At 45.4% G+C, this 27,871-nt stretch overlaps 3 protein-coding genes across 3 annotated transcripts; all 3 read left to right on the forward strand.

Moving 5' to 3' along the window:
* Nucleotides 1–17,857: 17,857 nt before the first annotated feature.
* Nucleotides 17,858–19,966, forward strand: LOC308330923 (inactive rhomboid protein 2-like; the record flags this gene model as incomplete). Its single annotated transcript, XM_080785993.1, has 1 exon — nt 17,858–19,966. The coding sequence occupies one exon, from the start codon at nt 17,858–17,860 to the stop codon at nt 19,964–19,966; it is 2,109 nt and encodes a 702-aa protein (XP_080642119.1).
* A 1,099-nt stretch (nt 19,967–21,065) lies between these two features.
* Nucleotides 21,066–23,324, forward strand: LOC308330924 (oxysterol-binding protein-related protein 9-like; the record flags this gene model as incomplete). The annotated part of the gene is made up of 1 exon (XM_080785994.1): nt 21,066–23,324. The coding sequence occupies one exon, from the start codon at nt 21,066–21,068 to the stop codon at nt 23,322–23,324; it is 2,259 nt and encodes a 752-aa protein (XP_080642120.1).
* Nucleotides 23,325–23,862: 538 nt separating this feature from the next.
* Nucleotides 23,863–24,753, forward strand: LOC308330925 (m7GpppX diphosphatase-like; the record flags this gene model as incomplete). The annotated part of the gene is made up of 1 exon (XM_080785995.1): nt 23,863–24,753. The coding sequence occupies one exon, from the start codon at nt 23,863–23,865 to the stop codon at nt 24,751–24,753; it is 891 nt and encodes a 296-aa protein (XP_080642121.1).
* Nucleotides 24,754–27,871: the final 3,118 nt, after the last annotated feature.

Here is a 27,871-nt window from a genome sequence, read left to right on the forward strand (position 1 = left end):
CGCCCTCCTCTCCTCTCTCTCCTATCCTGTCTTCATTCCTTCACCCCCCTCCTCTCTCCTATTCTGTCTTCTCTTTAACCATCCTTCTTCTCTGTCCAGTCAGTGGTGGAAAAAGCACTCACACGTTTTACTTAGGTAAAAGTATCAATGCTGCAATGTCGAAATACTATTTTACAAGTAAAAATCCGGAATTCAAAATGTACGTACAACCATGTTCATTTGCTGCTCCGAGGGCAGCTATTGAATGCTGCTCTCAGGGAAGCCTAAATGCCAATTTGGCAGCTTTTGAATGCTGCTCTCAGAGCAGCGTAAATGTTATACATACAACGATGTCAAATCCACTAATCAAATGATTCCCGAGCGTGGCACGGCTGCAGCTCACCGCTCCTTGGCTGCGGCTCACCGCTCCAAGAGATTGGTCAAATGCGGAGTACAACATTTCACTGTGGTAAAGTGTGTGACAAATCGCACGACTTGAAATTGATGCAGTTTTTGAATTATACTCTCAGGGCAGCTTAAATGCTATACTGTAGTAGCGTAGCAGTAAAAGTACTGACATTTGAAAATACTCCAGTAAAGTAAAAAAATCCTCAAAACTGTACTTAAGTACAGTACTTGAGTAAAAGTGCTTAGTTGCTTCATACCACTGCATCCTTCCTCTTCTCCTCTCTGGCTCCCTGACTACAACAACAGCCCACAATCAGGCTCTGGTTTACCCAGTCCAGCTCATTAGGTTCAGTCTTGTTTGAGTGGGCTTCGAACCAAGTGGCCTGCCGTCCCTGCACGCTCAGGCTCTGTCAGCAGCGGGATTGCAGGGTGTTTGGACTGTGAAATTGTCTGAGACGCCTTCTGGCACATCACGCCTGACACGCTGTACATGCAGTACAAACCCTCAGGGATAATTTAACTCCGAGAGTCTAACAAATGTAACCAAAATGGACCCTCTGTAAATTCTCACACTTACTGTACAAATGGATGTTAATTAGTTTGTATGTATGGGTGTTGGTGTTAACTTATGGATGTCGGTGTTGAATCATTTCAGTTACAAATGTATAAATTAACAGGTTCTTTTTCCTGGGCTGTTTATGCTTGATTAACCTTATCCAAAATCAGCCAAAATACATTTCCACTGTCTGTCAACCGTGCAGAAAGTTTTTTTAAATAAATAAATACAGTTTTGGTCTCGCTACATAGCACTGACATTTCTGTACTGAAACAACACTGTAATGGTTGCGCTTCTTTTTTCTGCGCCTGCATTGTTAGACTGGCAGAAGTACAAATTGGAGCGTAAACAGGCTGAACTAAAATCTCCCCACACATGCCGCAGCTATTTAACACTTCAACAGATGCTTTGATCCGTTGAGATGACAAAGCACAATGGAAACCAAAACCCATTTCCATGGACCTACGCAACCTTGATGAAGGGCGTTAGGGAGAGCTGTGTGATGAAGGCCCCACCCATCTGACCAGTTGTTCATAACTATGGAACCGATGCCCTATGCCCTATAGGCGATGTTTTAACTTTAAAATGGTAGTGGTTTGTAGTGGTGTGGGAGTATCGCTTGGCGACAAGGAGTGATCTTGAAAGTAACAACCAGAATCACTTGCTCAACCACTTGACACACATCTTGCCGGCTCTATTTTGAGCATTTTAGGTGAGTGAGTGAGAGAGAGAGAGAGTGAGAGAGTGAGAGAGAGTAATTCCTCTCCATCAGTAGTGAATATAGTGACTGAACTCCAGGGCTCATCGACGCATGCCGATCTGTTTGCCACGTTCCGCGCCAGCTTGTGCTGGTCGCTCTAAACCGTTTCCTGCAGCTCTGTGTTCTCTGCCCCCATTAGAAGACATTTGCATTCATGGAGAGCGTAAAAACATTGAATTCAGCCATGCGAGGAAAGGGGGAAAATAAAAGAAAAGAAGAACTGGAAAAACCCAAAGCGATGGCAGAGGCCCCCACATTTCACTTGATGCTGCAGAACCCTGAAAGCTATCGTGCTCACACACAAAAGGGGGGGGGGGGGGATGTAATTGCTTGAGCCAGGCTAAAGCATGCAATTGGCTTCAAATGACAAGACAGTCAGCGAGCTGAAATTAGAGAGAGAGAGAGAGAGAGAGAGAGAGGAGGCAGGGATAAGGTGGGAGAGGAGGTGTCCCCCAACCTTTTATACAGAAGGGAGTAAGGAGGCGAGCTAAAGGGAATGAGGCAACATGGGGATGAGAGTCGGGGGTAAACTGTAAGGGGGATAGCTCCGCTCAAAGATATTTTTTTATAGGCTGTAATTAAAAATCCTCTGGCATTTCCACAGAAATAATGACAGGAGGAGAATGCAGAGGCAACAATAGAGAACACGTTGTGTCAAAGCCAGCTCTGCTCCTATAATGTAGCCTATACTGTTCATGGCGGGCGGCCATTTTGATCTGAAATCCCTATCTAGTGTTGCTGGCAAACTGAAGCCATTGCAATTACACATGTTGTTCTGATACAGGCTCATTATCTGAATATGTCTGGGCAAACAACTTTGTTTCTGATGATACATTGCAAATTGAGTCTCGTTTAACCAACTCGATATATATGTACCGAAAATAGCCAAGCGCTACTTAAGCTCACGACGCAGATATTGAATTCAAACACTGATCATTTGCATTTCCATTATTATCTTTTCCTTTCCTCAATGTGCTTGCCTAGAGCACCTCTCCTACCAAACCACTCCGTTAGCACACATCTCTCCATGCACAAACAATACTGCAAGCCATAGGAAATCATCTGCACTACATTGCAGGTTTCCAACTTGCATATTTACTATAAAGTTTGCATTTGTATGACCACCTATTTGTATGGCACCTAGGGACATATGGCCACCTGGACGACTGGGCACCTGCACAACTGGGCACCTGGAAGACTGGGCACCTGGCTGAGGGGCCACCTTGACAACTGGGCACCTGGATGAGTGGCCACCCGGACAAATGGCCACCTGGATGGCATGGTGGGGCGCTAGAGTGAGACCGGCCAAAGGTCGGTCAAGTTCTAGTTCACTTAATTGAGAGCATGGAACTGAGAGGAAGACAGTGTAGGAGAGACAGACAGGGAGCTGAGAGGGAGACCGTGAAGGAGAGAGAGAGAGAGAGAGTAGCACAGCTGAGAGGGAGCTGTAAGACAGACAGACAGACAGACAGATTCGGAAGCTAAGATTGAGGTCATGATTCAATCATAGGTCAGTAAAGGTTTAAGTATAGTTCATGAAGTGAATGACTGCACTAAAACTAAATTCTCGGCCATGATGTCAGATTTCTCATGTGAGATATGAGCCTATTTAATTCTTATTAAGTTCAAAAAGTGCAAGATGCGGTGAAATGCTGCAAACGTTCCAGTCGACTGATCGCCTTCAGCAAGGTGACGTTGCAGCACTGGTGGCAGCATTGTTGATATGCTGACCCAATCCAGGTAAAAACGTCCACCCTGGCACTTCCCGTAACCTGCAGGAGCAGTGGGCTGTTGATACGCTCATCTTGCTTTCTGCGTTCAAGTTCAAAATAAACATTGCGCCTCCACTTGTACTGATCTCTGAGCACCAGCATTCACATTATATTTACTGTATGTGCGTAGGCAAACACTAGTGTGTGTGCCAACGATGAACCTCTGCCCCAAAACTTTCAGAACGGCCTGTTATAGCGCCACCAGGAGAAATCTTTCACAGACTTTCCAAGGCGTAAGAAGAAAATAAAATGTCACCCTTTTCACACTGGCCTATTATAGCGCCACCAAGAGGCCACAACCTGACCTGCCCTGGTGAAGCCCTGTGCCCCGAGGGTCACTTTATCTAGTTTTCCTTATTTTCTTTTTTCTGCATATGCAGGACTTACTTTTGTACAGTATATCGTTGCTGTCGGGCAGAAGCCTTAATGTCCAGAACTGTTATTTTTCAGGAAATGGAAGTTACATTATAGGATACATTGATGCTCTCATCTCCTCTTCCCAGCTGACTCATTAAATCCTGCACTTTCTTTCTCTCCACCTCTCTTTCCGTCTGTCTCACTCACTTGCATCTGTATTTGGCAAGCAAAGACGACAATGCTTTAAGAGCCATTTACTGATTTCAACAGATGCTTCACCTCTGTGAAGATGTTCATGACTGACTGAACCATATAGGTTTATTTGTAAAAATGCCAATCTCGCCATAGATAAAAACTAAACAGTACTTTGAATGATGCAGAAATGGAACACCTTGATATGAAAGACCATTATCACACAGTGGCCGTATTGTGTCTTAAGTACCAGGTCTTATTCTTATTACTAACTTGAGTAAACTAAAGACCTGGAGGCGTGATCAATGCTCTTTGGCCACTCAGAATAGCCAAATGGCATTGATCACGCCTCCAGGTCTTTAGTTTACTCAAGTTAGGGAATAAGACCTGGTACTTAAGACACGCAAAATACAGCCCACTTAAGTGACTCCTGTGAGAGCCCAATACAAGGCCAGGGGTCAACTTCTCCTTTAAGGGGCCTTTATGCTGTATATAGTCATCTATTCATTTTCAATGAAAGCATGCGCCTTGAAGCTACAAGAGATGCCTATATGGCTTTTCACCAGGACGTGACTGACACGCCTAGCACATTTATTTTCATTGAGGCAGGCATTCAGGTGGTGGTACAATGGCACAATCTTGTGAAACTGTCACATCTGTGCTTGTCGCACGAACACGCCCGCTCGCATCGAGAGTTGAATTGCGTTGACCTTTCTTTCTACGACACATAGAAAGGCCACAGCGTCTATTCACCTGAGGAGCGTTGTGCGACCCTGTGGATCCAGGCAGGTATACGTGGGCGTAGTGTTGCTGAAGACAGTCAGGGGAAATAGCAAAGGGATGTTGTTAACGACAAGATTGACGTTTTCTTCCATTCAGTGGAATATCTATATAATGAAACAATACATATACAGTACACTATAGAGTGCTATGTCTACATACACATCTAAGTTACATAAATTGAGCACTAGCCCGTAGGCAAGTGCTACGGGCTAAGATGGAGACTATGGCGGAAGATTGGGAGTGAGTCTGCAGTTCTGGATGCAATGGGAAGTGCATTACATACAGTAGTGTTTGGAAGATATGGGAGTGCCATATCTTTGGTTGCTTTGAAGGCCAGCATCAGAGTTTTGTACTCTGTGTAGGCAGCGACCGAGAGCCAATGGAGGGAGCGGAGAAGGGGGATACGTGAGAATTTGGGCTGGTTGAAGACCAAGCAAGCTGCAGCATTCTGAATCAATTGGAGAGCATTACTTTAAGTGTGCATGCCGGTAGGCCAGTAAGGAGAGAGTTACAATTGTCAAGTTTTGATATGACTCAGCTGGGCTGACTCCTGGGTGAGGAATTAAGGGTCTAATTCGTCAAATGTTATATAGTGTAAACCTATGGATCGAGTGATCAGTGGATCGTGTGCTTCACAACTTGTAGATCAGCATAAACGGACGTTAATAAAGTAAATAGCTGATTCTCACTCAAAGTGCACGGGAGTAAGGAATGTAAGGACTGCCAACTGTAGCCTACAGTAGACTTTGTTGCAAGCATAGGCCTACCGCATTATCTGCATACCTGTCAACATTGTGATTTTAACATGGGGCATGAGGATCTACTTCATTTCCGTTATATTTTCTTCAAGGGTGGAGATATTTGTTTTTGTTTCTAATGTAGCGGTGTGACCAAGTCTAAAACCAGTGAAACGTCTGTGTCAAACCTAATGGTTACATGCTTTCATAAAACCCATGCAGCGTCCCTGTTTATTTGTTCAGCACAAATGACTTGCTACAAGTTGCTAGACAGTTACATGGAACATAAACACTCAAATCAACTCAATCAAACATCAGTCTGATTTTCAAAGGTATAGTTAATTCCAATTATACCATCATTTTGTCTCACTTCATCAAACAGTTCAAATCAGTCAAACACAGGCACATTTGACTTAACTTAGACTGGGCAGAAAAGGCCATGCCCAAGTGTTCACCAGAAGAGTACATTACATTTGTGACAGCCAGGCTCTGACAGGCTGTCAGGGCTGTCATGAGACAACCTCTGATAGGATGTGCTGCAAGTAGGCAAACACGAGATAGTGCAAATCAAGAAGATAGCTATAGTGATGAATTGAGGTGTGTGAGCTAACATGGATATTTGACATGTTACAATCTGAATCTGCACATGTATTATCTGTAAAACATAATGTGAAGCACATTCAATCAGACCATGTGCCATTTGTGGACGGACGGACGGACAGACGGACGGACATGACTACTGGTCATGCATGGTCAAATGAACCTTATTCTCAATCATCTGATAAGCACACATGGCAAACACACACGCACACATATATGCCCGTGCACGTCTACTGCCCTTTAATGCAATGGTAATTGCATGCAAAAGGACCAGAGGTGAGGAAAAACACAGAAGTAGTGCTATCCCTCCCAATACATGCTCAGCCAGGCATGGCCCTCTCATTCCTTTTGTTAAATAATACCTCCACCTCCTCCATTCCATTTGATTTCTCATTTCTCACATTGTACAATGTGGCTGAGCCGAGGTAGCGGGGAAGAAATATGCAATTACCGCTCTGCTGTCTCCTATGGCCTTGAGATTTCTTATTAGGGTCAGACTAGAAAAGCTCTGCTTGCTTGAATGAGCCCAGCGAGGTGGTCATTACGCAGTCCTCCTCCACGCCTATTATTGCATTAGCCAAACTGACCGTTAAATGAGCTTTCCCCATCTGGACACACACAGCAGGGCGGGCGCTGAGTTACACTTGTGATTCTGTTTAAAGATTTCGTTATTTTTTTGTTTTTCTTTGGATTTCGCCAAAGCTTGTGGCCTCTTAGTCAAACCTTTAGAGACCCGGTTCAAGATGGACCCGACCATAATAGGTCTATAGACTGAATCATACTGTGAAACAAGTCACATCTCAGATAGGGTCTCAGGGTTTTCGGGGTGGGCCTGGCCAGACCTGGCCATACCTTCAATGTGTAGTTCATTGTAAAAAAAAACATTGGTTGCATTTCTTTGCGTCTCCACTGAAAGGCTGTGACTCATTCCTTAACGTCTGCCTCGCCACAGAAGCAAATTACAGCAGAATAATTTTAAGTGTACATGGCTACATGTTCCTTCTCACCACTGCCAATCAGTGAGTCATTCTCAGACATCTGAGCCACTGCCTAAACAACATGCATTAACATGAAGGCAGAAATCAACTGTTCAAGGGCTAAATGCGTCAGTCGTTCAGATGGTAATTCACCCCAAGTCTCACCACAGATCCCGCTCTTTACTCACTGCGTGCGTCAACTTTTTATCACCACTGATTGGCCAATCATCCTCGTCCCCCCAGGTCTAAATTGCTCTCTGATTGGCTGTGAAAGAAATAATCATTCCTCAGGGTGACCTCAGCTTTTAGATTGTGGGAAATCTTATTTCCAGCTAGGAGGTACGTATGGTGGTTGGGAGGAAATGGATATCTGATGGTCAGAGAGAGAGAGAGAGAGAGAGAGAGAGAGAGAGGGGTTAAATAGGGGTTTTAACTTAAGGCACAACACATAGTGAGATAGACTATAGGGGTTACACAGAAAGCACAATTGTTTTGTTTGCTAGTTTTCCGACAGCGTTGCTCTGCAGGAGGCTACAGCAGGGTCAGTCTGGGTGCCTGTGTGTTTGTCTGGAGGCGCTAATCTCGCAAACCACTGGACCGATCAGCACCAGACTTCGTATGTACACTGTATACAGCACGGTTTCACAAGTTTTATCATTTCCTGAAATAGAAAGGCAGCCTTCAAATCTAGACTTCCCTGTGTCAGACCAATGGTACTTCAGAACAAGGTTTCTAATGGCATGGCAATATAGTGTGGCAGATCTGGATGAAGATCAGCAGAAGGTGTAGGTCAGGAGAAGGTGTATGAGATGGGTTCGGACAGGCTCTCCTCTGATCTATATTGTCCTGCATCTTCCTCGATTTTAGACATTGACACGCTCCTCTCCCTAAGTTGTACCACTGCACAGAGCGCTGCAATAAACGTGCTGGGAAGAGGAGCGTTCCTAATGCATGTTTACTATAGAAATGCAAGGCAGAAAGACACTGGCAGCTCAAAATGCACATGGCCCCCTAGAGCTATGATAGTATAGAGGACTGTTTTAATGAATAATGGATGATAGTGTGGGACACAGAGATGGAAAGGTGATCTTATATGAGTGAAAGAAAGTGAGAAGAACGAGAGAGAGAGAGAGAGAGAGAGAGAGATGGATGAGTGGAAAGTAGAGTAAACAAACAGAAGTGTTGGTTTGTTCCTGCAGGTTGTGTGAGTTGCTGCTGTGTGCCACCTGCCCAGCAGCCATCTTTAGATTCACCAAAACGAACGTGATGTTACACTGGTAATTAGCGTGCCGTTAGTTATGAGCAATTATCCTCGCTTGCTCCCCATTGCTAATGGTGAAGATGAGCGAGAAAATGAGTGATTACCATTAGACCTCTGTCATTATGCCTCATGCTTGTCTAGCGATGAGACAAATGAGATATGTTCACGTGTGTGTACGCGTGCATACTCCATTCTCGACATACTATCCCCCTCTCCACAGGGCAGCCGCTGACTGTATCACGGATCCATAATGTGGTGCCCCTCAGCAGGGGGTGAGAGATGGAGGTAATCCCCACCGATGGGCCTCCATGCTGGGAAGGACTCTCAACTCTAGCCCCCTGCCTGAGGCCTGAGCGGCTGGGTTAAGACTACATGATCCCACACTCACTGAGCGAACACCTGAGCTACAGAACTCCCTTCTGCTCCGTAGCGGTTAGCCAACGGGGGGGTTTAAAAAAAAAACATGATGGGATTGAAATTGAAAGGCTGTCCGCTCTATTCACCGGCTGCGGCGACAATTCATGTTGGACCCGCTGACTCCCAGTGGGTTTCAATCCATGTGGCATGTCACTATTTTGTACCGGATAGCCAACTGGCATCTGTAGGCACTAATTTCTTTGCGAGGGCTAACGGTTGATGCAGTAGTAATGCCTTAGATGTCATTAGCCAGTGCACTTGGCAGCTGCGCTAGAACATTACCCCGTCCTTTAACACAATCGAACCGGGGAGGGAGCGGCTCCGGCTCCATGCGATTACAGGATCAATGTTATTTACTGTACGCCGCAAACGCTTCACGCCAGGAAACAAATAACACACTTTTATAACTTCACTAAAAGGCCCAAAAGCATATGCTGCTGGTAGAAGAAGCCAGGGCCAAAATGCAATTAACACTGCAGCTCTCGCTCCGGCTGCATTTATCAGGTCTTATCTAATGAACCAAACAACAGGGGTTTCACGTGGAGAAAAAAAAAGAAAACCGTAATGTCCCCCTGTTTTGGACGACACATGGCCGTGGTTGTAATACGCAGTTACGCTAAAGACCTTTACAGCGTCATGAGGGAAGTGTTATTTCTTAGCGTGGGTAAGTGCAGTGGGAATCGAACCGAATAACCTACAGCACTAATGACGGTGTGCTCACTGCTCAGTGACATAAATCTAAAATTCCCAAATAGCAAATGACCAAAAACGTGGCTTGCTTGTTTATGAAAGCAAACCAAATGGTACATTACAAGAGCCTGTGTTTATGATAATTACACATTAACCACTTGTAATCTCCAGACCCTATTATGGGCTTTAAAACACTGGGATTGTGACGAATAAAAGATCCGACAATGCATGTGCATGCAGGAATAATTGGTATGAGACTATTCATATCTTGATGCCTCGTTCATACAGGTTGAATTTGCAGTGAAACATTTACTGGAAATTGTATTTATGGTCTTAAGGGTTGTAATGATATAGTAACTGTATCGAAATATAGATTTATTTATTTTTAATAATAATGAAGTATATCGATAAACGTATCATCGTATCTTATCGTTTTGCAATTGAAATAATCGGTATCGAATCGTTTTGCAATGTATATAATCAATTTAATCAAGTACTTGATTGTATTTAGGGCATTTAGGTTCATAACCACTCTGCAGTGTATTAGAAGAAGTGGTTCATATAACCACTCTGCAGTGTATTAGAAGATGTGATAGTTTTGGTTACCGTTTCCTATACGGCAGGATAACGTCTCTACTCCCACGACAAGCGCCCTCGACACGCCCTTGAGCAAGGCACTTAACCTCCAGCTGTCCTGCTGGAAGCGTTCAGCTCCAGCGGTAGAAACCCGTGCTCATTATAGGTCCCAGGGGTCCATCAGTGCTCAGGTGTGGAGCGGCGCGTAGCCGAAACTAGGAAATGATGTTTAATCTCGGCATCCACATAGAAACGCTATTGTGTCTCCCATGTGGATCTCAGACTTAATGTGACCAGCTTGTGATGGCTGTGAGCTATGACATCAGCCATCGATGGCCTACTTGGTGGAGTGAATACAAAGTTTGGACACACACACACACACACACACACACACACACACACACACACACACACAGTGTAAAAAAAGAAATGATTGTAAATGATTTATCACCATGTGCCGCTATTAACAGCTCTATTATACAAATAATTTGATCTGAACGCTGTGTCGGTCATTTTTACCATTAGCTAATGTACATCATTTTCAGGTCTATGAATACATTACAGCCAATGTCAATTAGCCTACTGGAATATAACAAAGCGAACATTTCAGACCAATATAATCTCACTGGCAGAAATATGGAGCCAAAGTATAATATAGCCGCCGTCGGGTGGAAATCATTCCTTTTATATTATTTTAAAATATTAAAAAATTGTGAAAATAGCTGATTTACAAGCTCTCAACACCTTGCGAGTAGATCTGCTCTTTTCAATACTTTACTGCCACACTTTTGTGTGATGAAGCAGGGCAGGGCAAGTTATCTTAATTTGTTACTTAAAAAAAATGAAGATAGTCGATCTATACACGCTCATAACACCTGTCATCGCGACACCTTGTGAGCTAGTTAGTAGATCTGCTATTTTCGCAAGTTCTTGTCTAATTTAGTAAACAGGGGCTTAAATGGTTAAACATTATTTATGTATTAAGAAAATGTGTACAAATCGAACCCAGATGTCTCTTATTTATGTATCCAGCCATCCGTCCGCCTCTCGGATCACATGGCCTGTCTGTCCGCCATGGCAGACATCACGTCCGTCTCTTGACAGGCAGAGGACAAGTTCTGATGTCCGTCCAGACGTATCTCTGACAGATTTTCTGGGGATACGTTGCCAGTACCAAGGCCTGGTCTAGGTCTGACATGCCGTGCAGCCAAACCGCCTCCTTGCTGCAGGCGGACAACACGTTCACATGCCGCAAGTCAAAGCTCATCGCCAAACACTTCTTGGTGAACCCATAGGAGGCCAACACCTATCTGGTTCCAACAGAGATAAAGTCCCAGATGCACTGCCACAATTATACATTCATATCTTATGAAGTCCACAAATCTCTGAGAGTGTGTGGGCTTATGTGTAGTATACAGTGGGGAGGAAGTCAAGACCGGTGGCCGGTGCCCAAAGATCATAGCAAATGACCCGAATGACACAACACAAATGACCCCCCGCCCATGTATGATGCAAAAGGGTGTGACGCAAACGACGCAAAAACCTTGAGGTGTCACCATCAGATGACCGGCCTGCTCCGGACCAGCACTACCAACTATAGGTATGAGTAAACATGTAAATAAAGAAAGTAATAGTATACAGTAACACACAGCGAGGTGCCTTAGTAGGTGCTACCTGTATATAAATGGTGTGTATGTAGGTGTGTGCGCATGCAGTTTGTGTGTGCAAGGACTGTTTGGCAGGGACTCTTGGCTTGAGGCTTATATTGTGCTGATAGGTTTACAATCCCTCCTGATATGTGCCTGCTGACTGTCTCTCACACACACACACACACACACACACACACACACACACACACACACACACACACACACACACACACACACACACACACACAAATCTATTAGGAAATCTGCGCTGTCAGTACTTTTCATGGAGCACAATTCTAAAATGTCACTCCGAGGGAAAATAGAGGGGTTTATTTCAACAAAATGCTATACAAGCCCACTATTAGCTCAAAATCTCACCCTCATATTTCAAAAATGCAGTTGACAATCCCCCAACAATGTATTACGATATATAATAGCATCTGTAAATCGCTAGAATTTGTTTTAGACTATCATCCTGACAGGGGGTGATTTCTTCTCGTTGGAGCCCTGTCATTTTTTAAGCGGCTATATTGATTAAAGGGGGATTTTTTTTTGACATAACTTCTGTTGGAAACAGCTGCACAACAACATTGGTATTGTTAACGGATCGCCAGATCAAATAGAATATCTTCAGCTATTTTGTCAGTGACAAGGCTAAGGTGTTCAGAGGAGAAAAAGAACATCAGTGTAGCATGAATGAATGTGTCACTAACCGCAAATCCCAGCCTTGCTTTCTCAGAACGGAAGCCCCAGGATTAGTTTCTCTCTGTTCATCGAACACATCGATTTAATCCATCTACGATACATGATCCAAAAAGCGTTCCTATTATGAACGAGAGGCATGTTCAAGTCAGAAATGAAGCGCTTAGTATATCCATCAGATCAAAACCACGGAGAGCGCCCTGGATTAGGAGAGACGAGGCCTTATTTCTGCCACCCTAACAGCTAAGTGAACGGTAAGCTAATATGACCACGGCTTTGCTCTACGGTGGCCGAGTGTCCGACTATAAAAAAAGGAAAGAATTCAGAATATTCTCCCCTCGCCTGATATCATTGAGGATGCACTAGGACGTGTACACACGTCCAATGCATGTGTTGGTTGGATTCCCTAGGAGGTGTGGCTACGTCCTACGGACGGAAACGGTTAATGAAGGTTTTGTTTTGTTTATTGTAACACCATGGAAGGGCGCACACACACTGGTCGCGTGACCCGTTCACTTAAGAAATAAGATGAGACACGCGGTCTACCCACACACACACACACCTTAACCTCACTGAACCGCATTACCCACAATTCAATAAACATAATTACCCTGGCTCGCGGTCAAGCCGCCTTTATCGTGCATAGCCTTGGATCGTGTTCATTTAAGTAGTGTGATAGGGCTGTTCTTCATTAAAATTGACAATTGTTATTAAGTGTTGCAACCCCGGGGTCGCTCTCGCGCCGTAGACACGCAGAGGGGATCGTGGCGGAGCAGCGTGGCAAACACACATGCTAATGGGTGTGTTTGGTACGGGTCAGCGTTGTACAACAGCGCGGTCAGAGAGCCATGCAGCGTTACATTGTTGTCCGTCGGCTCCAATCAACACGCCAAGTCCTCTCAATGCTAACGGACAAGAGTTACTGACCAGCCTGGGAAACTCATAGACGCATGCAAAACGCACACACGTACGCAAACACGCGCCTCTCTTGTTGCAGAGAATGATGAATGATACATAAATGTCAATAGGCCTACAAAAAGATGAATTACCAAAATAATCTCTAAAAGAGAAAAGCAGCACTCAGAGATGTCCTTTCCTTTTAATTCAAAAAATAAATTGGCATGGTACGCTGCAGAGCAGGCAGCACAACGTACCCGTTTTGGCATAAAGATTAATTCCGATCATGGCACAATGTCAACAGAGACAATGAGAGAGAGAGAGAGAGATAGAGAGAGAGAGCAGCATTGAGGTGTAGTGACTAGTGATGAATTACTGACAATCTAATCCTTCAGTCTGAAAGTGACACAAACACAAAGAAACACCTTGAGAAACCAACGTGTGTGTATGTGTGTGTGTGTGTGTGTGTGTGTGTGTGTGTGTGTGTGTGTGTGTGTGTGCGTGCGTGTGTGTGTGCATGCGGGCGGGGACATGGGGACCAATACCCCTCAAGGATAGTAAAACCAGAAAAACTGGAGACTGGTACTTCATGGGGACTTCATGAGCTAATAAAAGTTTGTTTTATTGCTAATATTACAAGGACTAAAATATTCAAGTTGTCGGCAGGGATGGGAGTGGACATTTACGGATTAGGTTTAGGGGATGGAGTTAGAGGGCTGAGTGGGTAGAGAGGCCGTCTGGGAATCAGAAGGTTGCCAGTTCACACTTTGGGCCGCCCAGAAAACGTGTTAAAGGGTCCTTGAGAAAGCAGCTAATCTGGGACGATCTGCCTCACACTTGCATAGGGGCCTCTTAACAACACAGAGCCATGCTAAATGAAATATTTAAAAAAGTATAAACCATGTGTGGAAAAAGGTAGTGGACCGATGTATACAGTTGTGGCCTACTGGCAGTCTGCACAAGAAATATGTGTGCCCAATCGGTCCAGCGCTTTGTGAGATTCACAAAGACACTCGCTGATCTAATGTCTTCCTTTATGTCATTACTTATCTCATCTGGCTTTGACAGTGTTTATGAGAGCAATGTGAGATAAACAAACAGCGACAGAATTTACAGCACAGAGCGTACCATCAAAGGTTTGGAGAATGGGCCGATGAGGAATATGTGGAGAGAAACAGGGATGAAACCTTTTCCATGCCGACGTCTGATTCATACTTGCTTGCGTGTCAGTGTTGCAATGTCATCAATTTGATTAAAATGAATTATTGTTAATTATAATCGATTAAACCATGCATTAAGTGTTAGACCCCTATAAAAGCAATGAGTGGATTACCAGAGATTAACTGGCAAGGGCACAATTAAGGTCGCACGCACACACGCTCGCACGCGCACTAATACTATACACACACACTGTATTGCACCCGCACATTCTCTTGTAAACACACGCACACTCACACAGAGACATTAATTCCAACGATCACTGATTTACGTTCACAACCAGATATAAACAGCACAGGTGGTCCGCCCCGGGCCAGGGAGAGAGAGAGAGAGAGAGAGAGAGAGAGAGAGAGAGAGAGAGAGAGAGAGAGAGAGAGAGAGAGAGAGAGAGAGAGAGAGAGAGAGAGAGAGAGAGAGAGATATGAATGTGTTAACGTGTGAAAACAATGTGAGTCTGCCTGGAGGTGAGGACTGAAGAGAATGCAAACTCCTTCATGCAGCTGGAACACTTTAGGCACACACACACACACACACACACACACACACACACACACACACACACACAGAACTACATGATATGACAAATACATTAAAAATGAATCTCGTGCATGATCAAATGTAATGTTTTTACACCAACTCCACTGTCTACATGCAAATGTGCTAATTCGCACACACTCACGCATCTGTGTTTCTAACCCATACCTCTCTCTGCCTCCTGCATGTGTTTAGCTGTACGTGTGCATGAGAAAGTGCATGTGAGTGCCTGTCTGCCTGCATGCATGAATTTGTCTTCCTGCACGTGTGCCGGGATCCATGTATTTATGTGATTGCATACTGTGTGTGTGTGTGTGTGTGTGTGTGTGTGTGTGTGTGTGTGTTTTGTGTGCGTGTGCGTGTGTGTGTGTGTGTGTGTGTGTGTGTAATGTGCGCTCCATTAGCAGCAGAACTCTTCCTCTCTGCTCACCGGATCTGAAACCCAGACGTCCATCTCTGAATCTTCAGTTTATTGATCCAGCAGTAATGCACTTTGCCTTTCACAAGGAAAGACACAATTCACTGCATGCTGCTGTGAGTGCGTGTGTGCGACTGTGCGACAAATAATTCAGAACGGACCTAACAGTATCAGAATGCCTGGACGCACAGCACACAAACATGCATGAAGATAAGACAGATAAGTGAAAGTGTTAGCGACTAGCAATCACACACACACAGCTAAAATAAACTTGCAGAGCCCCATTGGGAGCATGCATCGACCACATAATCCCTGGTAATTCTGCAGTTTTGTCTGGAGACCTGTGTCACATGTCCTTCCCCCTCCCCTGTCTGCCCTCTGTTTCCTGTCTCTCTCTCTATTGTCCTGCACTAAATCAAGTATTAAACATGTCAGCATGGCGCACGCATGTACGAGCACACACACACACACACACACATACACACACACACACACACACACACACACACAGTTGACAATATTTTCTCTTGTATTCTTTTTCAAATACAGGTGTTTCTACCCTAAAGTGTGGGTTACACCGACAAGGATTAAATTAATATATTGTTTAAGGCTAAACCAAGGATTAGGTTTTATTTCAAATTTAATGTAATTAATATCAGTGATAAAACCCTTAATGTCTTTTTACATTTGACAAATCATGCAAGAGTAATTTTGCATATCCTGGTGTGTGTGTGTGTGTGTGTGTGCGCTCGCGCACGCACGCAAGCGCAAAAGTTCCTGTGTGCGTTCTCCACCGGGGAGAAGTCGTACAGCCTCCCCTCGGCAATCAATAAATGGAAGTGTTCTAGATGCAAGAAGTAATTATTTCTTTAATATTCCATACAATTCCATACAACTGAATGTGTACCGACGTCACTGATGACTTGACTTCCATATATAGACCAGACAAACTCATGGACTTCAGCTGGCAGTCACATGTTTGTATTGTGTCGGGCCCGGTATAACTGGTCACACGACAGCGATTCATGGAGCATCACTGGTTAAAATCGGGCAAAACAGAAGCCGTTTCTCCTGTGGATACTACACACTATTTCCGACAAGATGTCATTACTAAGAGCAGAGGAGGAGGACAGCCAGGGAGACAGCCGACTGCTAATCAGGAAGCCCGCCAGCTTGGTCATAGCTATTCCTCCTCAAGCTGACCATGGCCCTGCTAAACAGCCAGTGAGTCCATCTCTGAAGAGCGATGTCAGCCACAGGGCTAGCCTCCTGCCGCCAGAGTCCTCTCCAACACCGATCCACTGGGCTGTACGCCTGAGGACATTCTGTAAGAGTGCTCTCAGGAGCACAGCCCAGTGGTTTGGCGCTGGAGACGACTTTGAGCCGTGGCAGAGGAAGAGCCGGAATCACTGTAGTCAGCGCTTTGGCAAGCTCAAGAGCCAATACAGAGGGCCTGAAATGTTCGCCAGCATCGATCAGGGTCTGGACTCACCAACAGCACACAAGATGCCCAAGATCTTGGACCCTTCTGGTCGGGCAGGGGCCTGATGAGAAGCATGTATTCCCACAGAACCCACATGCCACTCAGGTGGTCTGGTTATAACTGTTGCCAACCATAGGCGGGAGCCACCTCAACCTGCTGATGGGGTGTAGCGGCCCATTGCATGGACTCGAAGCTCAAGTGTCAGTATGGGGTGGGAAATGAACCGCCACCATCAACGCAGTGTCCGCATCAATCTCCAAAATCAGCTAGATGACTACCAGTTACAGGCCCTACTTTTGACTTTGCCCCCATTGGGTTTGCACAGCATTCTACTACTATACAGAACGAGTACGGAAGAACAAGTCTATACAATAAGACTTTTTTTTTCTTTTTAAGATATCTTTTTGGATTTTTTTCTGCCTTTGATAGTATATACAGTATATACAGTAAATGGAGAGAGAGAGACAGGGAGTGACACACAGCAAAGGTTTGAGCATTTTAGCTCAAGTGCCAAGACAGATAGGTCAGCTGTCCAGGCTTACTGAAATAGTTTTTTAGTGCGATCAACCCCGACTATTTGAAATGTCTTATTTTTAAGTATTTATTTCTACATTGGAGGATGACTGACGTCATAGACAAGATGACATATGTCCATATATAGACCAGACAAACTCGCTGGTAGTCACCTGTTCATATTGTGTCAGATCTGTAGTCACTCACTGTAAGACATATTCCTCTGGGTATGACAGCAATACCTGGAGCATGAGGTCAGCCGGCAACGGTTAAGTTCACCCTTGCAGAGCTAGTTCCTGTTCAGAACAACAGCTAACCTGTAGTGGAATCAGGCAAAACGGAAGCCGTTTCGACTGTGGATATTAGACATCTGACTAGATGTTAACACAAGCAGAGGAGGAGGACAGCCAGGGAGACAGCCGAAAGAAGCCACCAACCTTTGTCATAAGTATTCCTCCTCAAAAAGAGCAGCAAGACGAAGCTGACCACGGCCCTGCTGAACAGCCAGTGAGTCCACCTCCGAAGAACGATGCCAGCCACGTGGCTAGCCTCCCGCCGGCACAGTCCCCCCCAACACCGATCCACTGGGCTGTACGTCTGAGGACATTCTACAAGAGTGCTCTCATGAGCACAGCCCAGTGGTTTGGCGTTGGAGACGACTTTGAGTTGTGGCAGAGGAAGAGCCGGCTTCACTGTAACAAGCGCTTTGGAAAGCTCAAGGCCCAATACAGAGAGCCTGAGATGTTCACCAGCACCGATCAGGGCCTGGACTCACCAACAGCACACAAGGTGCCCAGGATCGTAGAGCCTCTGGCCAGGAAGGGGCCCGATGAAAGGGAGGGTCATCCTGCGCAGACCCCACATGCAGAAACAGACCCCACTCAGGTGGCTTCAGTCACCTTGGTGGGCAGTTCACAGTCCACTGTCAACCGCCAGGACGCTGGTTATAACCATAAACCCAAACGCATGCAGGAGTCTGTTGCCCGCATGAGCATCCAAGCCACCTGCAACCTGCTGAATAGGTGTTGTGACCCACCGGACTCTAAGCACAAGCGTCGGTATGGGATGGGTGTTGTGGGAAAGTGGATGAAGCGCCACTATAATCAAAGTGTCAGCAGCAATGTCCAAAAGCAGCTAGATGACTACCACAGTTACAGGCCCTATTTTACATATTGGATTACCTTTGTCCACATACTGATCACCCTGCTTACTTGTTTCACATATGGCTTTGCCCCCATCGGATTTGCCCAGCATTCTACTACGGAACTAATACGGAAGAACAAAGTCTACTATGATAGTGTAAGTTACACCCAGCAGGAAAACTTCTGGATCGGACCTAGTTCTGAGGACCTGATCCACCTGGGGGCCAAGTTCTCTCCTTGCATCCGCCAAGACCCCCAGACTGTCAGTCTGATCCAAACGGCCAAGGGCCTGGAGAGAGAGTCAGGCTGCTGTGTTCAGAATGACAACTCTGGTTGTGTGCAGACCCTCAGGTCTGACTGCTCGAGGATATTGGGCACCTTTGTGAAATGGCACAACGAGCCAGTGGACATCATCAGGTCCTCTGGCGCCGTCTGTCACCAGGACCCTAGAGTGTGCGAAGAGCCTGCTTCGACAGAGCCACACAGGTGGCCTGATGACATCACCCAGTGGCCAGTGTGTACATCCCCCCACAAGGCAAAGAACACAGGCTACAGCCACATGGACTGTAACATTATAGGTAGGCCATGTTGCATAGGAGCCAAGGGCAGGTGTGAGATCTCTAGTAGAGAGTACTGCTCCTTTATGCATGGTTACTTCCATGAGGAGGCCACACTCTGCTCGCAAGTCCACTGTCTAGATGATGTATGTGGCATGTTACCATTTCTCGCCCCCGACGTCCCTGACCAGTTCTATCGCCTCATACTCTCGCTCTTCCTCCACGCCGGACTGTTTCACTGTCTCGTGTCGGTGGTGTTCCAGGTGACAATACTGAGAGACCTTGAGAAGTTGGCAGGGTGGGTGCGTATCTCCATCATATACATCCTTAGCGGCATAACCGGTAACCTGGCCTCCGCACAGTTCATGCCCTCTATAGCCGAGGTGGGACCAGCAGGGTCACAGTTTGGCCTTCTCGCGTGCCTCTTCGTAGAGCTCTTCCAAAGCTGGCAGATGCTGGAGAAGCCATGGCGGGCTTTCATGCAGCTGATGTGCATCGTCGCCTTCCTTTTCCTGTGTGGCCTGATGCCGTGGATCGACAACATCGCCCACGTGTTCGGCTTCCTCAGTGGCCTGCTGCTCTCCTTTTCCTTCCTGCCCTACGTCACCTTTGGGACGTTTGACAAGTACCGGAAACGCCTCCTCATCGTAATATCCCTGGTGGTCTACGTTGTCCTGTTCGTCATTCTCGTGATATGGTTCTACGTCCACCCCATCAACTGGCCGTGGTTGGAGTACCTCACCTGTTTTCCATTCAGTAGAAAGTTCTGTGAAAAGTATGCCTTATAACACAATATACTGTACACTGACCAGTGTTGAGCACATTTTGATTCAGTTTTAGTCGCGCTGCTATTTTCAGAGCGCAACGAAACATAAAATGACTTTTCTTTTAATTATTAGTTCCACTGGATCTCTTCTCCACTGGCCCCTCCGTAACATTTTAGTCGACAAAATCAACACTGACATGTCCGATTGTAATTGTTTTGTCTGACTCTGTGTACCACGAAATGTGAGATTTGATTGGCTGAGCACGGAATGTGATGATGTATGATGACAAGAGCGCCCCTCACAAGTACTCAGTACTCACGCCAATTCGACCATTTGACATTTGTTGTGTTATTTCACAATTCACATCATCTAGTGTTGACCGGATCGACATTTAAGACTCAAGAGGTTAGAGTTTGATTTATTGTTATTTGTGACATTATGTGGGATATACATCATTATCATCATACTGTACTAAGCGAGGTGGGAAATTGCAACCACACTTGCAATGTCCCATTTGTGGTAGTGTCAGACCACTGATACTCTAACTCTAAAACTTGACCCGACCATTTCAAATGGACCCATAAGGGTCCATTCATAGATGCGCGTTCAACCAATAACATGGGTACCACAATTTATTGAACTAGGGCACCGCTGTAGACAGCGGTGCCCGTTGGGCACTGGCATACTTGGAACGATGCATGTTGGAAATGCATGCCCCACCCAGGCCAGATATGTGTCTGTGTCCCTTTTATGTCAATGCATATATGGAGTTATTTGTCAGGCACGCTCAAATATGGAGTCTATGCAGATGTGAGAATGATGTCAGAACAAGCCAGCTCCATATATGGACACCGGGCAGGGGCCCTATAGATAATATATGACAATTAAGAAAAACAAACTTGTAGATCCATAGATCTGTCTGCTCCAGATATGCAGACCAGGTGTGACGTAATGACGTCTCTCAGCCAATCATGTGAGGTTCCCAGGTGCGACGTAATCACGTCTCTCAGCCAATCATATGGGAGGTTGGAACGTGGATGACGGAGTTTTTAAACCCAGACACTGTCAATCTCACATCTTATCTCTGCTCAGACTTTCAAAGAGACTGTACATTTCCATCATGATGGAGGGGCTGCTAAGCAAGTGGACTAATGTTGTCAACCGCTGGCAATACCGGTGGTTTGTTTTGGACTACAATGATGGCTTGCTGTCATACTACACATCAAAGGATAAGATGATGCGAGGTGCCAGAAAAGGCTGCGTACGTCTCAAGGGAGCTGTGATCGGCATCGGTGATGAGGACGACAGCACTTTTACCATCACTGTGGACCAAAAGATGTTCCATTTCCAAGCCCGAAATGCAGACGAGCGAGATAGGTGGATAAGCCCCTTAGAAGGAACTATGCTCCATCACACCCTCCAGCTGAGGGAGGCAGAGACTGTATTTATCCCCAGCATTCAAGACCTTGAGAAGAAGCTTGCCGAAGCAGACGCCTACTTGCAGATGCTGATTGTCAAGTTGAAGCTCTTTGAGAAGGTCAAGGACGGTATGGATGTGTCACGCAATAAGATTAACAATTTGATGGAGACAACTTGCAGTATGGTAGAATCCATCAATCAATGTATTGCACTGGTGCAAATTGCCAAGGATCCAAATAACGAACAGCCACTCGCAAACAGGCTTTTAAGAAACATCAACCCAGTGAATGTGATCAACCAACCTCCTCTGGACATGACTGTAGTCAACACAACCATGCCAACACAGATCACACTACTCACAGACCGTTCTAGCGCTGTGTCAGGTCCCAGTAGTAGCGCCACCTTCCACACCCACATCTCCATCCCCTCTCCCTCAGTGCCAGATGTCTTGTACTCCTCCAGTGAGGACGAGTTCTATGATGCTGGCGAGTTCTCCTGGAGCAACAATTCCCCAAAACACCAGGTGGCGTGTGGGCCCAAAGGATCTTGTTTGAGCACCCAAGAACTCACTTCAACACTTCACACAGCAGTGCCAAGAGGCAAGGCAGCTGAAAGGCTCAAATGGTCTCCTTCGGGGCCTCCAGCCACCTTGCCCCTTGGTGATGAGAAAACAGTGCTGAAACAACTCCAAACCAAGGAATCACTGAACTCACCCCTATCCAAAGACACCACAGACGCAGCTTCATCACTCAGCAAATTCAAATCAAACTGCACCACATATGACAGCCACGATGACCATGACGACACTGAGGAGTTTGAGTCAGTGGGGGAGCAAAAGAGCATTGTCATGCACCTGTTGTCTCAGGTCCGACTCGGCATGGACCTCGCAGCGGTGGCCTTACCAATCTTCATCTTGGAGAGGAGGTCTTTATTAGAGATGTATGCAGATTTCTTTGCACATCCAGAATTATTTGTAAGTATCGCGGAGCAGCCGGCTCCCCAGGAGCGCATGGTACAGGTGGTGAAATGGTATCTGTCATCCTTCCATGTTGGAAGGCAGAGTTCATTAGCCAAGAAGCCCTTCAATCCCATCCTGGGAGAGGCCTTCTACTGCCACTGGGATCTACCCAATGAGGCGGAGGAACCTGCGCTGCCCAAGGAGACAGTATCAGATGGTCCAATCCCGTGGTCTTTGCCCAACAGTTTGGGTTTTGTAGCAGAGCAGGTCTCGCACCACCCACCTGTTTCTGCATTCTATGCAGAGTCTTACAATAAGAAGATTCAATTCAATGCTCACATCTGGACTAAGTCCAAGTTCCTCGGGCTACCGCTATCTGTAGGTGTCCACAATATTGGCCAAGGCCGTGTTTCATGTTTTGAACATGACGAACACTACATTCTCACTTTCCCTAATGGTTATGGCAGGTCAATCCTGACAGTCCCATGGTTCGAGCTGGGTGGGGAGTGTACCATCTACTGCTCCAGGACAGGCTACAGTGCCAACATTATGTTCCACACCAAGCCTTTCTACGGTGGAAAGAAACACCAGGTGGCTGCAGAGATCTTTGCACCAAAGGATAAGAAGTCTTTCTGCTCCATTGAGGGAGAGTGGAATGGAGTGATGCATGCCAAGTGGGCATCTGGGGAGAAATCCTTGTTCATAGACACCAACAAAATGGGAATCAATAAGAAGAAGGTCCGGAAGCTGGAGGACCAGCTGGAATACGAGTCTCGCCGTCTGTGGAAAGATGTGACACAGAACTTGAAACGTAAGAACATCAACGCAGCGACAGTAGCCAAATGCCGACTGGAGGATAAACAGAGATTTGATGCTCTGGAGAGGAAGCAGAATGAACAGCAGTGGGAGCCGAGGCTGTTTCACAAGGATGGAGAGCGATGGATCTATCATAAACCTCTACTGAAGAGACTAGCTTCTTTACACACACCAGAGTCTTCATAATAACTCTTTTGTAAACCATTTAGGCTTGGAATGACTGAATAATATTGAATATGTACACAGCTTTGCAATATTCCGGAATAAAAAAAATGTATAATGAAATTTAGTAAAGCGCCTCCACCACCATCTTGCCGCACTACCTTCCCTCCACAAGGCTTATTCTTGCCTAATATAAGGGAATGGCCATAAAAAAAGATTGAAAATGCATTTATAAACGTTGATAACAAGGTAGTCATGCTGTCAGAAACAGGCTCGAGCCCTGTTGTTGCCCTATCAGTTACAACTTACAAATCTATTATGTTTTCCATGCTCTTTTTTGAGGGGCGCTAGCCCATTTCAGAAATGACGTCAAGAGACAAGCACTCATTGAAAATTGAAAATGAGGCAAGCTGGAAGGTATGAAGTCGCAGGCCAGTTACCTACGTCTCGGGTCATGTCGTCACCTCCAGCCACGTCATCATCAGTGCTATAAATCCAGGGTCCCTGACACAGTAATGTGTTTAATATTCTGGTTCTCAAAGCAAATGCTTAATATCATTTTATGGAACTGCCTGAAGAAGATGGAGATAGCCTGTCTGGTTTTAAAACAACCCGCGTTCTCAGAGATTGTGCACGGGAGAAGACTATATTTGTCCATGGAACAATAGCAGACCAGGCGGCAGTGGTCCTGCTGGAGAAGACTCCCATCACAAAGGACAGCTTGGATGAGCTGTTCAGAGGTTCCAGGATGGAACTGGACATGAGGAATGACACCTGTAGCACTTACCAGCTGCAGCCCCCTGCCCATCTCAACAGGATCATGACCACAGTGGTGTGTCCCGCCACAGAGGAACACATGAAGAAGTACCAGAGTGGGGAGATGTTTCTGGTGGAGGAGACAGAGGCGGACTACAACGCCATCACTCTGCCATGCATTGAGGAGCAGAGCTTTAGCATTCAGTGGATGTACAATGTTCTAGAGAAGAAGGCAGAGGCCGATCGCATCGTTTGTGAAGATCCAGACCCGCAGCTTGGCTTTGTGCTCCTACCGGACGTCAAGTGGGACCAAAAGCAGAATGACAACTTGTACCTTGTTGCAATAGCTCGTCAGAAAGGCATCAAGTGCCTCAGAGACCTGACCCCAGAGCATGTTCCCCTTCTCAAGAACATCCTTAAGAAGGGAGAGGAGGCCATATTCCAGCGATACGGGTTGCCAGCCTGGAAGCTGAGGGTGTACCTCCACTATCAGCCATCATACTACCACCTCCACGTCCATTTCACTGCCCTGGAATATGACGCACCCGGCTGTGAGATGACACGGGCCCATCTCATCCAGAATGTCATCCAGAACCTCCAGTTATACCCACAGTATTACAGAAGCCACACCCTGTTCTTCACCCTGAAAGAAGGTGACGGACTGCTCAACAAGTTTAAAGAGGCAGGAAGGTTTTAGGGTACACCTATGCTCTGCAGACATCTATGGTCCACAGACCATTTGCCTGTAGTCCGCAACGCCGGCCCACATGCCAAATGAAAGTGACAAATACCCCAAAAACCAAGGGGTTACAATTCAAATTTCAGTCATTATTATTTTTTCATTTCATATGAAAGAAGAGAATCATTGCTGCAAAATGTGATACTTGTTTGTTAGTATACTTGTTTAGTTTGACCCACCAGCTTTGGAAATACAGCTTACAATTATATAGAATAATGTGAATTGGGGAAAACAACTAAAATAAACATACTTCCAACTATGCAATGGCAGTAAATCCGTTCCAGGTTACAGTGCACTGCATGTATAAGCCAGGTGTGACATTCCTTCTTTTGTCTCCATAAAGGTGATTTGATGAACTTTAAGACTTTACTATGTAGTAGCATTTAAAATGTTATGTGTCCATCAAATGTATGCAAATGATCATAAATGATTTGAGACATACATTACTCTAAAGCCCAAACCACACCAAAGGGTCTCGTCGGGACCAATGCATTGGTGTGGTTTATATTTGGACCCAATGTTGCGCAATTACAAATAGTGAGAATAAATCAAGACAGGCAGTCTGTGAACAATAGAGGGGTCATGAATTGAGAGCTAATATGGTCTGATTGGGAAAGCTGGTATACGAATTTAAAAACTGTAATAAAGGAAGGAAGTAACCACTAGAGAAGAGTAAGAAAGAATGAAAGAACAGGAGAAAGAGTAAGAAAAAGGGATGATGGATGAGGGGAGCAAGGCGGCTAATTTGTGAGCGGCTGTTCACACCTCTGTGGCGACGAGGGGCCTGTAACGCTGGCTAGCACTAACACTAATGCACAACACCTGGCACTGCTTCTGCACACACAGCTGGGTTGAGAAGATTGGAGGATTGTGGATTTGCATTGTGCGGCTACACAAAACATGCCAAAACAGGATTTAAAGTTGCTATCTGTATAAGTTTTAGTAGTCAGATGTGAAGACATCTTAGTAGACATCTTTAGCCTCTCAAATCATCTCATGTCATACAGTATTCCCTATATGCACGGTAGCCATATTGGAAAGAAATTGTATTTCCTCCAAAGATTTACAAGATTAAGTTTAATTAACTTGTCATACAGTGTCAGGTTGTTGCATTATTGTGTATGTTGGTATAGGTCACTGGAAAGTACACTTAGGCCACGTCCACATGGAGACGTTTTAAAAAAATGTCATTTTCAATAAGTTTACCGTACACACAGAATCGTCTCAAGGAATCTGTTGTCCACATGAACCCAACACAAGTTACTCAACCACTGGAAATGCCTGTAGTACAGTATGTCCGGCCTGTAAGTAGTGCTGTGAAGCTGCCACAAAGCAACAAAAAGAGAGAAGACATGCAGCATGCACATTCAACTCATGCGACATAAACCATAACAAACAGGGAATGCAGTTCTCCATGTCCAATTGTTGCTAACAGTGGTCATATAGGAGCAGTACATGAGCCCTATCGCGCTCGGTAGCTTCTGCAGCATGAACGTTGTTCATGCTGCCTGTGGCGTCATCGGTTCAGGAAAGATGCATATTTGTTGTACACACGGAGGGAGACGCAAGGGAGTCTTCAGATTTCTTCACTCTGGGACCCGTTTTCAAAATAAGCGTGTTCGGTCACCCATAACGGCAGTTCCGTGTGGACGAAACGGCAATACGATTAAAAACTTTTGCAAGTGCACCTAAAATACTATCCGTTTGGATGGGGCCTAAATGGGACAGAGTCTTAATTAAGTATCACTGGTAACACCTGTGAAGGCCCAACTTCTTTGGCAGAGAAAATGTCAGCCGAGCCTCTGATTGGCTGGGCTGTAGCGGTCAGTGCTCCATGGTTGGTCTAAGGAGGTCTGTGTCTTTTCAATGAATATGTCTGTCACCTTTTGTCCTCACTTTTCAATGGTTGTGCCCCAGCCAGACGTTAAATATCTAATCGTCTAGCCACTGCAAGACTATAAGGCTTGACACCAGTTCTTAACCTGTACAGGAAAAACAATCGATTTGCCTAGGCTGTCATGAAACTCCTGTACGTGCACCCAACACGGTAGGGTTGTCAGATCAAGTAGAAACACTTCAAATGTTTTTTCTATAATGATGATACATTGAATAGTGCACTGGGCTTGCATCAGCTAGCCGGCTCCACTCCACACTGAATGCATGATGGTCTCATTGATCTACCTGCAGCTGGGATGGAACACAGCCACACACTGCTGCATGGTGTTCATAACACCTGTTTTAGAAGCTTAATTACTGGAGATCTGAAAACCATTTTGAAGCTTTTCATGGTGAAAAGACTACAAGGGAAATGTTGGTTAATCTTTATGTGCTCACATTCACGAACCAATCACTGTATCTATATTTTCCAAACACATTGTTATAAATTGTTACACTCCAGAGCAGTCCGTTCTGGCTCGTTCTGTCTCTCTCTCTCACTCTCTCTCTCTCTCTGTCATATATCAGTGCTGTGCCAGTAGCAATATTGAGAAAAAAAGGTGTGCATTATTGGCTCTTCAGTGGAATTCGGCTCCGTCTCGTTCCTGACCGCATCACTGCCGTGCCAATAATCACGATGAAGCAAGCCTCGAGTGTAATATTGCAGGTGTGCCGTCATGCTCGTTTCAATCTGGGAACCCATTCAGTAAAAGAAAAGGAAAAAGGAAACAAAATATTCTAGTCTGACTCTGACTGCATTATTCTCATTTAAGCATGGCTTGAGAGCTCATTTTAACCAATCAGATTGCTTTGGTCGGAACTAAATTAAACCTTCCTCTTTCGTTTGTTTTGCTTTTAACTGCTTCTAGGCGATTAGCTGGTGTCAGGGCATACTGTACTGTATTTCTTTGCCATTGTTCTTATTCATGACAAATAAACCTTATACTGTTCATCTACAGACAACATATTGATCTGATTATACAAGCATTTTGTTTTGTCTATGAAATATATCTGTCTGCCCTTTTCATACCATGAAACGCTGATCCCATATTGTATTCACATTTGGCAGGCATTGCTGAGGACTCAAGGAAGAACAGTGTTGGCCTGTCACAATTATAACATTCTAATCACAATTAGAATC

The sequence above is a fragment of the Protomyctophum bolini genome (assembly GCF_963924005.1).
Source record: "Protomyctophum bolini genome assembly, chromosome: 16".
In the NCBI taxonomy this organism is placed as follows: Eukaryota; Metazoa; Chordata; class Actinopteri; order Myctophiformes; family Myctophidae; genus Protomyctophum; species Protomyctophum bolini.